At 39.4% G+C, this 11268-nt stretch overlaps 2 protein-coding genes and 1 long non-coding RNA gene across 4 annotated transcripts; 2 read left to right on the top strand and 1 right to left on the bottom strand.

Moving 5' to 3' along the window:
* Positions 1-1644: 1644 nt before the first annotated feature.
* LOC148914481 (uncharacterized) lies at positions 1645-3723 on the bottom strand. The gene is made up of 2 exons (XR_016122875.1): positions 2480-3723; positions 1645-2238 (listed from the first exon to the last, which is right to left on the bottom strand). It is a non-coding gene; the product is annotated as an uncharacterized LOC148914481 (long non-coding RNA).
* Positions 3724-3869: 146 nt separating this feature from the next.
* Positions 3870-5085, top strand: LOC103341195 (Cyclophilin-like peptidyl-prolyl cis-trans isomerase family protein). The gene is made up of 2 exons (XM_008244674.3): positions 3870-4642; positions 4730-5085. The coding sequence occupies exons 1-2, from the start codon at positions 3964-3966 to the stop codon at positions 4939-4941; spliced, it is 891 nt and encodes a 296-aa protein (XP_008242896.2). The 5' UTR covers positions 3870-3963; the 3' UTR covers positions 4942-5085.
* A 2983-nt stretch (positions 5086-8068) lies between these two features.
* LOC103341196 (homeobox protein knotted-1-like 3) lies at positions 8069-11065 on the top strand. 2 transcript variants are annotated; one of them, XM_008244675.2, is made up of 6 exons: positions 8069-9283; positions 9741-9861; positions 9958-10148; positions 10236-10367; positions 10457-10593; positions 10697-11065. In XM_008244675.2, the coding sequence occupies exons 1-6, from the start codon at positions 8792-8794 to the stop codon at positions 10731-10733; spliced, it is 1110 nt and encodes a 369-aa protein (XP_008242897.2). In that variant the 5' UTR covers positions 8069-8791; the 3' UTR covers positions 10734-11065. The 2 variants fall into 2 exon arrangements, with proteins under 2 accessions (XP_008242897.2, XP_008242898.2); XM_008244676.3 differs by having other exon boundaries at positions 8078-9283; positions 10705-11065.
* Positions 11066-11268: the final 203 nt, after the last annotated feature.

Here is an 11268-nt window from a genome sequence, read left to right as displayed (position 1 = left end):
ATCCTAGCCAAAAAGAGATAAGTTTTAGCTATATTAAGTTAGGAGTAATGCTACATTTACTACATTCTCATATTACCTTATATAGCAGATGAAGTGGATAACTATGTCAATTAAAAAGTGTCAATAAATCATAAAATAAAATAAAATGTTAAATTAATTTTAATTGATGTGGTTGTTCACCTCATTTGCCAACTAAGGTGGTACAGGAATGTGGCGTACAAATGTGGTAAGAATAGCATTATGTTTTCATATATTTATTAGGATTTAGTTAAATACGGCGATTAAAATAATATATATATATATATATAAAGCAAAATAGAGAGAATTGTGAAACATTCAAAATTCCAGAAAATGTCATTGGTTAATGCAAATACTAAAAATTGAAATTATTAATTAAATGAGGGTAATATGATAAATTCACACCTTTTCATATTTAAAAAAATTAAAATTAAAAGAAAATTCATATAATGAATCCTGTTTTTATAGAACATAACTACCTATTATCTTTTTTAATTCTAAAATAAATTTAAATTTTTTTAAAAAAAGCCTTTCTTAGGCACGGAAACGCGTGTAGGCTAGTATAAATAACAAAAACTAATATTGCATCCCTCATGTTTTTATTATCCATTAAGTTCAAAACATAAAACTAAAAACCAATTAATACGTGTAACCAAATTAAATGCATTTTGATAACAATTAAAAACGTGCAGCACAGTTTGCTCCTTAAAAAATGGGTCAGCCTTCTTAAAAAAGAAAAAAGAAAAAAGGTTTATTCCTCTAAACATGCGTTCGCTCTCTTCTTCTTCCTCGCGCAGCAGCGCAACTTCTTCCAAAAAACCTTTGCTTGTATCCATAAGCGGTGTCCACAAAGGAAGAGGTACAGTTGCAGTGGAATTAGAGACACAAATTTGGGTTCTGTTGACTTGTTTGATTTGAATAAGATTGTGTTGGAGTTTGATGATACTTATGCTTATAGACTGAGAATACAAGCAAGCAAAGGGTTTTTGAAGCAGAATTGGCAGTAGAACACGTTGCAAAGAATGATAATGAAGTTTTGACAATTCGCGAGGAACAACAGCTCTTGTACGGGAACAGTGTAACTTGTCCAACTCTTCAGTCATCTCCCAGTGCGACGAATAGGCGTTCCTTTGACATGATGAGCACTCATGTTTCTCTCCAGTTGTGCAATCTCAGTCATCTCCCAGTCTAAAGCTGCCGTTTGGTCCTGCCATCCCAGATTCCATGTCACAATGCAAGTCCGGTAAGGATTCTCTTGCAGCGGATTTATTTATTTCATTTAAGCAGAATTTAATGGTTGATTTTATTTATTTTTTAAATGTTCTTGACTCTGTGATGGATATCTTGAATTGGATTTATTTGTTTTCAAAATCAAAAGATTTTCTTGAACTTCTCCCTTCAAGAATACTTAATAATAAAAAATGAACAATTGGGTTGTGTTTATTAAGCTCTTAAGATTTCAATTTTGAGGAAGGATAGAAAAGAGGGAGATAAAACAAAGGAGAGGATCCTCTTCGTTCATCTAATACTGCTTATGGATTGAAAAGAAGTGTTGAAAAATATTTACCTGCCCATTGGTTTCTGGCTAAAAAAGTGTTGAAGTTTTTTTTGCTGGAAAAAGAAGTATTGAAGTAAAGATACTCCTTTTGTAGTAACTAGCAATACATGATCTTGCCTACATATGATTGTGATTGATTTTTCATCAATGAGAGCAATTATACTATAACGCATAATCATAAGATATAATTCTATCATACAAAGATCATGAGATTACAGAAAAACAGAGTAAGCTATTTGAGTTGGAGTGATCAAGATTCTAGAATACCCTACTGTGACAGATATAGATTCTGGAATATCAGCTTCTGTTGCCATTAATCTGCAGCATAGTGGATTCTGAGGCGCATGAAGGAACTTTGTTTTGAATCCAAACTCCAAAAGCTAGCTCAAACTTTGGAGCTTTTAATTTGAATTGAATCCACGGATGCAGCTAGCAAGCTTTTTACGTCTGCCTTTGTTGCTGCTGCTGACTATCTTTGCAGCTTTTGAGTGAAGTGTTTTTTTCTTCATTAGATATCTTTATTAATCGATTGATAGTTATATTAGCAAAAGCAGCAGTCACGGGAACTGACAAAATTGCCACTTTTTATATGCAATGTATGGATGAGTTGGCCACTAATGCAATGGTTGGCAGCAAAGCATGCCATTCTTTCTCATTTCGACCTGCCAGAAAGTAGGAGCAAGATAAATGTTTTTGTACCCATTTTAATTATCTTCTACACAAGATAAAAGGAGAAACAAGAAAGCCAAAATAAATATCCCAGGCCTCTGCACATGTTTCACGGGAATCCTATTCAAATTAACTAAACTCATTCTTGATTCTCCTACGAATAAATCATTAGTTCAACGCTCAATATAAGCTTCATCATATGAACACATACATAGGCTTGAGAAAGAACCATACATTTAGCTCCCTGTTTCAGTACAAAGGGAATCTACTAGCACTAAGTAAGCTTTGACAGTTATGCAACCAAGGGGGTAGTCTGCCGGCGAAAGGCTGGCCTGACACAGGGCAACCTTATGGTATTAGTTGGTGAGTGCTTATTTTTATTTCTTTGCATTGTTCATCTCTATCTCTGCACTGCCTAATCATGTACAAGATACTTTAGTTTGTATTCATCATATCCAATGCAATACTACTGGGCAAAGGAGAATTTGAAGGAATAGATCATTTAAGCACACACATAAGCACAAACTTGAAAACAAAGAACAATGACAGATTTGTATAGGGGATTAAGGAAACATGCACCTCTCTATGTCTGTCTCTCTCTCTCTATATATTAATACGTCCCTCAAGATGGAAAGACTGATATGCTTCCTCTTTTTAATCTTTTTTATAGGATATGATTCCTCTTTGGTATACACCTTTTCTATTTACCTCAAGTTTTTGACAGAGACACAGCCATGCCATCCCATCCAGATTGACTTCTCTTCTTCATAAATGGCACCATTTTAACAAATGGTAGGAAATCCTCTAGCAGCGTCATTTCGTACATACAGATTATATGGTGATATAGCCCGCACCGCCCGCTTTAACTAATGTACTAGAACATCAAAACACCTTCAAGTTTGGGTATTGGAAGAAGGATCTCTTTCTTTTCAATTTGGTAAGGAAGCAGAGCAACTCCTACTTTGTGATATACGCAGCCAGCAGAATACTTGGAGTGAGCAGGAAGCCCAGCAACTTTTTCTCCTGATTTTAGTTTGTGGGCGAAAATAAGAAAAGGTGACCCTAAAAGGCTAGAATTCTGCATCATTCACTACAATTCAGCAAGTATAGAGCAATGCTATGGACCAGGTTGCTACTAAGCTTACTCAAAATTAACCAAATGGTAAATATGAAGATTACGAAACCAGATTTACTTTTCAAATTTCCTTGCAGAGCCGAAACGGAAGAGTTACCCCAAATTTAATCAGGCAGTGGATTCAATTTACAGCATCCTATCCCATAGCATGATAGCAGAAAAGAAAACACAACTGCCCTATCTTCACACACACGGATTACATAAACAGTGACAAACAGGCAAATTATCTTCACAGATGATCAAACAAATAATACTATCATTTCAAAACAACATGCAGATTGATTCAAGTGCCAAAATTAGGGGAGAGATTCAGAGTTGTACCTTTTTACTGAACTCAAAGACTCCATGCCAGCCAAAGCTTCCTACTCTCTTTTTTAACTGACCAAAGCTTCCTAGCGAAAAGAAAATTTACAAACTACTTTAAAATATAAAATAAAAAACCATAATTTTACGACCCTAATTAATTATCCAAAAGTAGGCCCCACCATCCTCCTCCGTGGCTGGCTATCTATCTCTCTGTCTCCTCCAAAGCCCCAAATCAAAAGCATGCCCAATCCAACCCAACCAAACCAACCGGAGCCTAATGGGCTACTCTGTGACCACACCACCCGGTCCGCCGCCCATTCTCTACAACCACCACCACCCCAACCCGAAGTCCATTACACACTTGACCCGACGCTCCCTCCTCTTCTCCGCCCCACTCTCCCTCACCCTCCGGCCACCACCATCGTCCGCTGCAGCATCTCCTCCGCCACCCGACACCACCATTACCGACCGCGTCTTCATGGACTTCAGTCTCTGCCCCACCTACTTCCGCCCCTTATCCTCACCCGACTCAAAACCCGCACTCTGCCCCGACTCGCTCCCGTTGGGCCGGCTCGTCCTCGGCCTGTACGGCCACCACGTCCCCCTCACCGTCTCCAACTTCAAGTCCATGTGCACCTCCTCCGCCTACAAGGGCACTCTCGTCCACAAGCTTTTCCCCGGCCAATTCTTCCTCGCCGGCCACCAAGGCGACAAGCCCGGCGACGTCCGCCGCCCCACGGGTCTCGCCCGAAACACCGAGACCGTCGATTCCAAGGCCTTTGCTCTGACCCATTCCCGCCCCGGCCTCCTCTCCCTCAACCTCTCCGAGAACGACGACGAAGACGACATCAAGCTCGACCCGGATTACCGAAACGTCGAGTTCTTGATCACCTCTGGGCCCGGCCCATGCCCCGACCTCGATTACAAGAACATCGTCTTCGGCTCAGTGCTCGAAGGTTTACTCTTTCTGCAAGATTTGATTTTTATTATTTTCAAAATTTGAGCTTGGTTAGTTTAATTGTGTTTTGGTTTTGGTTATGAAGGTTTGGATGTTGTGACGGCCATTGCTGCTATACCTACATACAGACCATCTGAGAAAATACAGCAATTCAACGATTTTGCAGAATTTATTGGGGATGAGAGAGCGATGAATGCTCGGGCTCTGTGGAACAAGCCTCTGAAAACAGTGTATATCAGTGACTGTGGTGAGCTTAATGTGGCAAAGCCTTCCCTTTCTCCTCCTAGTCTTCCTTAATTGCATCATATATACATATATATATATATATCTGTCATTATTGTGCGCTGATTCAATGATTTTGTTGAGAGCCTTGTAATTGTATGTAAATCTTCTTCTGCAAAGATTTTGGAATGAGCACATTACATGCTTCATGCTTCATAATGTTATTACAGGACTTGCATCTTTTAGTGGCAGAAAATGATGTTCAATCTGATCCCAGTGAACCAATTTAAGTATTTACAGACCTCTTTTGATGCATATAATGCAAGCTGTACTGCTTACACAGAGCATGAGTGTGATACTCTAATCTATATTTACATTTTGTGGCACAATCTCAAGGTTAGATGATAGAGCAACTCAAGGGAAAACTCACAAATCATGTGGAGGATAGTCATTCTATAGTGAGGGACTTATATTGGCCTTTAGGCGAGGTCTTATTTCTTAACCGTTGAATCAGGCTAATCAATTTGATTCAACGGCTAATCAATTTGATCCAACGGTTAAGAGGTAGGTCATCACCTAAGGGCCATATATAAAGCCCTCACTATAGAATTCTTGGTGAGGGGATAAACGAGAACATAGGTTGTGATGCTTGGTGGCTGAGCTCAATTGATTTGATATTACCAGTTATGTTAAGGCGTTAAGGTGTTGGGTTGTTTACGAAGAAGATGAGTGCAATTAAGATGATAGGTGTTAGAAAAACCTTGGAGTTGGACCATGAACTCCTTTTTTTCGTGCTGCCTCATTTCATATTCATACAGTAGCTGTGAGTATTTGTCCACCCACCAGAATAAGAATTGGACTCAGAATTTGATATGTTTCAGTTTTTATGGACCTAACTTTGCTCAGTTGCAGCAGAGTGAGTGATAGAGGAACAATGACATGTAAGTTGGGCTTCGCCATGAACTTTGTCTGGGCCTAGCTCTGTTCTATTCCTGTTGAGAGATAGATGGGTTTTTGTCTTGATACTTGGCTTGGCAAAGAATTTAGGAAAAGTGAAAAAGAAAGAGTGTTGTGCTGTGCTATGTATGTAGTTGATGATGCAGTGCAGTGCAGGGATAAGATCCAAGATAACCATTGGGGGGTGGGGCCACTGATTCATTTAACCATTGGATGCATCCCATCCATCCATATCTGATAAGTCTGTAGACTGTGTAGTACCAGTGCTGACTTGTGCATGCATGGGCATGGGCGGATTCTTTCTTTTCTTCCCCAAAAGAAAAGTTGCAAAACAAAACATACAACCAGGAGATGTGACCTTCTCCCCCTTCATCGGGTCATTGCCCGAAGAATCAAAATCAAATCAACTTCTCATTACGCTTTTAACATTTCTACAAATTTATTTCAATATGCCTCTTTCCACCAGTGTCATTAAATTGCAGGTGATTTCTCATCATTAACCAAAATTTAATCCTCAGAGATCATTAACCAAAATTAGATAATGAATAATAGTTTGAAACTAGCACGAGTCAATTTCAGGAAACCAACTACTGTATCTATTACCATTATACAGAGAACTTGGATCAGCGCCACATTGGGCCCCACAGTTGCAGACCCAAAGCACAAAACGATGAAGAGTTCCCCTTTTCTTTTCTTTTCTTTTCTTTTCTTCCGGGCATTTACGTAGTAGAAGATGTCATAGATAATAGGTATAGGGTGGGGACCACGAACAGGCGAGCGTGAAGGGCCTGCTTCTGCTCATATGCTGTGTGTGAGTGACTTCAGCCGCCAGCGCCTCTCTCTCCTCTCCCTCTCCAATCTACGACTGTGGAGTCTCTGATGAGTAACTCTATTCGCATTCGCAATGGGCAGGTGGTCCCCATCTTCCCGCTGCTTTTTTACAGCTGTACGAACAGGATTCTCTGACAATGGCGTGTATTCCCAAGTGGTCCATGAAACCTACCGCGGACACGTGTACTTGTACGGGTCTGAGGTCGCTGTGCTTCGGTAGGGACAACTGACGACTGTCTGACGAGGAACACAAAAGGAAACGTCATTCCGAGTTTGGTAAACTGTCTCCGCTGTAATCACCAGTGCCCATATAAGAAATAAAGAAAGAAAGAAGGAAAATCTAACGACTTCCGCCTCATCAGTGCAAGAGCTTTGATCATTACAAGTCCGCATAAATTACAAGGTGTAGTTCACAATTCCATATTTATTGAATTCATGACACAACTAATGAAAACTTAGTAAAATCATATATGGAGATGTGCATGCGAACAGATTGATGTGAGAATGCTAAAGATGACTAGTTTTTTTTTCAATATTTATAAGTCGAGTACAATGGTTACTGTAGAGGGTGCACGGGGTCATTGGGTAATGCTCAATAGGCGCTCATTTGATATGTAGATATCAAGTCATGAATTGGATATACTAGAATGAAAGTGTATGTTATGAAGATTACGTATCATGTTTTCTGTGAACTTTTTATATTTAGTATGATTTGTGTTGAATTTTAAGTATGTATGTTTTAAGAGTCGATTACAAATTTGATTGTCTTGTATACCGAATTTTGATATTGAAGTATGATAAATGGCAAAAAATACGAGAGATTGAAAAAATTAAAAACCTTTTATACTTGTTTTGAAAAGTCATTCTTATATTTTTTAAAAACTCGAATAATTTTTTATTTCTTAGATGTAAGTACAATATGGACACTAAAAAATTACAATCATTTAAATATTCGCGTATTAGTGAATGCATATAAATAAAAAATAGAATGATTGTGATATCAATTATTGATAAGTAAACATGCCATAACACGTAAATGTACCAGAAGGGCAACATAGAAGGACCGTGAGAAGGATCAAATGATGCGCGCTTATGGAACATCATATATATATATATATATATATGGGTTTTACATGAGCAGGTAATGCTCTCTTGTCTATATAGATTTGTTATGAATGAATATTTTATTGAGCGGTGTCCTGCTATTTTGTCTTTGTCTTGTAAAGCTATGTTGTTTGAGAGCGTAACCCAAGGGTTAAAGGAGAAAAGTTGCTTCTGACAAAATTAAAAATAAAGGAGAAAAGTTGCTGCCTTCCTGCCTACTTTCCTTCCTCTCTCTCTCTCTCTCTCTCTCTCTCTCTCTCTCTCTCTCATTTTAAAATAATATATTTTACATAAACGATTTCAATGTCGACTGCTGTCCTTCCTGCATATCAAGGGGGTGGAAGCTTGTCTCAAAATCATGTTAGAAACTTCTTGCAACACTACAAAATCTAACTTATACAAAATCTGTGTTATATTTTATATGCCTCCAAAATTGGTACGTCAGATATCCCAAGGGGTGGAGTATGGAGCAATTAACAATCACAATGACAATCACGCCCCAAAATGCCACCCAACGGTCCAAAACATTTCAATAATTTTTCCATCATATCTCACCGTTGGATGCATTGTGAGCTTTCTAGTCATCAATGGCTACTTACACCTACAAGTCCACAACACATTACAATTTTCAATCATCAATAAATCAACGTTTGTCTTATTTACTGGGAACTGCAACTCCCAATTAATCGCCACGTGGCACTCTATCTCACCGTCAAAACATCCTCCTCGGTCCTGGCGTCACCCATCCATCACTCAACAAAGTCGTCGTCTCCCAAAAAAAGAGCTTCTGCACTCCTTTAATTGCTTAATCAAGCATTCAAGTTTCAAACTTTTAACAGCACCACTTTCTCTCTAACTCAGAACAACACAATTTTTTTTTTTTCCTACCTCTCTCTCTCTCTCTCTCTCTCTCTCTTTCTCTTTCTCTTTCAGCTCCAAAAACTGCTTTTTTCCAAACCACGTTTTCTTGTATGTACTGAAACTAAAAGCTCTCTCTGCTTTTTTTTACAATTTAATTGCGAAGACCAAAGTAATGGCGTTTCATCATCATCATCATCACCAGCAGCAGCAAACCCCTCCAGAAATGGCGTTCCACTCCTTCGCCTCGGACCCGCCGCCTCTCTCCGGAGCTCCGACGTGGCTCAACAACGCCGCGTTTCGACAACAGAACAACTTCCTCCACGACGCGCGAAACGACGACGTCGTCATATCACCGTCGGGGAAGAGCAGCAACTGCAGCGGCCGGAACCGGAGAGAGATAAGCGGCTACGACGGCGAAGAGGAGGAAGAAGACGAACTGGAGTGCGAGAGCGCGAGGTTCAAAGCGGACTTAGTGGGCCACCCTCTGTACGAGCAGCTTGTATCGGCTCACGTCTCGTGCTTGAGGATCGCCACCCCGGTCGATCAGCTGCCGAGGATCGACGAGCAGCTCGTGCAGTCGCAGCGCGTGGTGGATAAGTACTCTGCGCTTCGAGCCAATGGGGATGTCCCAGTGATGGATGAGAAAGAACTTGATTTATTCATGGTTAGTTTGTTTAAATTAAATCTCTTTCAACACTGAATTTTTCATTTCCTATGATCTCTTTTTCTTGTGTTGTTGTTGAAAGTCTAAAACTTTATTTATTTCGGGTCTGGATATTTTAGTGGGAAAGTGCAAATATGGTTGATCAAAATAATAATCACAGTGTCATGTAATTAGTTTCAGTGGCAACGAAGAATCCTGTTGTTCAATTCTCCAATTATTCATCTTTACAAGTGCTTTGGAGAATCTTTTACTCTTTGATTAATTTGTGTCATATTTCCCCCACTTACTAGTTTTGATTAGTGGCATGCTGTGGAATCAGAATCTGTTCTGCAAATAAGTGTCGAGTCTTGTTGATGTAAATGGTTTAGTCTTCTAAAGATTAAATTGTTTCTGATATTTTTCTCAACTTTTCCTCTCTCACCTTCCCTCCTTGTCTTTGTTCATTCTGCTACTGTAGACGAACTATGTTCTACTGCTATGCTCCTTCAAAGAACAATTGCAGCAGCATGTCCGAGTTCATGCCATGGAAGCAGTGATGGCTTGTTGGGAGCTCGATCAATCTCTACAAAGCTTAACAGGTCATTTCTACTTCTTTTCATATTTCTACATGTACAGTAGATAAGTCGCAAGTTTACGAATGGTTTATAACTGAACAGCTTGGGATGCATTGACAGGTGTGTCTACTGGTGAAGGCACCGGTGCTACAATGTCCGACGACGATGACCAGGTCGACAGCGACATCAACTCGTATGATGGAAGCCTGGACGGGCCTGACACCATGGGATTCGGTCCTCTCGTTCCGACTGAGAGTGAGAGGTCCTTAATGGAGCGTGTAAGGCAAGAATTGAAGCATGAACTGAAACAGGTATATGAACTATAAGACTTGCAAAGCATGTATAATATATTTGCTAGATGGGATATAGAAATGTAGCTAATAACATCTGCTTCTCAGGGTTACAAGGAAAAGATTGTAGACATTAGGGAGGAAATTCTACGCAAGAGAAGAGCAGGTAAACTGCCAGGTGACACCACTTCTGTCCTAAAATCTTGGTGGCAATCACATTCCAAGTGGCCTTACCCTACGGTGAGTTTCAACTTTGATATTATCCCCTTGTAGCTTTCTGTTTAGCAAATTAATTATTTTTAATTAAAACCGTCTTTCGCTTGGAATAGGAGGAAGACAAAGCCAGGTTGGTGCAGGAAACAGGCTTGCAATTGAAACAGATCAACAACTGGTTCATAAATCAAAGAAAAAGGAATTGGCACAGTAACATTTCCTCAACTTCTGTTTTGAAGAGCAAACGCAAGAGGTAGGATTGTATTTAACATATATGGTCGTTTTGTTCACATAAGTTTGTTTTCATGAACTTTATATAAATATTTTTTTTTTTTCATTGTAATTTGGAAAAAAAGTAATGCAGGTGACATCAGCAGCCAACGATTGAAGTAACTGTGTGTGACACTTGACAAGTCCTCAACTAATGGAAAAAAGGAAAAAGGAAAGTCTAGCATCAGTGAGAGAGCAATATTTGGCCATACAGAAGGAGGCCGCAAGGAACTTCGTATTTCTGATACAGTAAAAGGTTAGACCAGCGAATGAAGGGCGTCCTGATGTCTGATGTACCATCTCATAAAACTTTACGCGTATGTAACACGAAAAACTCGAACCAGGTAGCCTTTTTGTACCACGTTTATGTGGATCTAGCTAGACATAGAATTTTTGTATACTAAGCGTCTCTAAATTAAACGTTTGCTTTCTATATAATTTCTAATTTCTATGGATGAGAATGGCGACAGTTGTCTATAGCATTTTATGTATGTTTTGATGTGTTACATCCTGTAGAAATTTGGTATCAGTAGTTTGGAGTGAATCGCGGCAAACAACACTAGTTGTGTGCCGCTTTCCATTACGCATTCTGGGTGGTGAGGTTTGTTTATTACAAGCGCCTTGCTTCCTTTTGAGTTTTTGAATTTTGCAGTGTAGT

Source organism: Prunus mume, linkage group LG8 (assembly GCF_029339155.1).
Source record: "Prunus mume cultivar Tortuosa linkage group LG8, ASM2933915v1, whole genome shotgun sequence".
NCBI lineage: Eukaryota > Viridiplantae > Streptophyta > Magnoliopsida > Rosales > Rosaceae > Prunus > Prunus mume.
The sequence above is the reverse complement of the archived record's forward strand: the minus strand, read 5'-3'. Positions and strand labels throughout refer to the sequence as shown.

What these genes read in the sequence shown, in the direction of transcription:
- LOC103341195 (XM_008244674.3), top strand. Translation starts at nt 3,964, where the DNA reads ATGGGCTACTCTGTGACCACACCACCCGGTCCGCCGCCCATTCTCTAC. An exon ending in CTTCGGCTCAGTGCTCGAAG is followed by an intron (nt 4,643 to 4,729) that starts GTTTACTCTTTC and finishes TTGGTTATGAAG; the next exon opens with GTTTGGATGTTGTGACGGCC.
- LOC103341196 (XM_008244675.2), top strand. Translation starts at nt 8,792, where the DNA reads ATGGCGTTTCATCATCATCATCATCACCAGCAGCAGCAAACCCCTCCA. An exon ending in AAGAACTTGATTTATTCATG is followed by an intron (nt 9,284 to 9,740) that starts GTTAGTTTGTTT and finishes CTGCTACTGTAG; the next exon opens with ACGAACTATGTTCTACTGCT. An exon ending in TTGAAGAGCAAACGCAAGAG is followed by an intron (nt 10,594 to 10,696) that starts GTAGGATTGTAT and finishes TTGGAAAAAAAG; the next exon opens with TAATGCAGGTGACATCAGCA.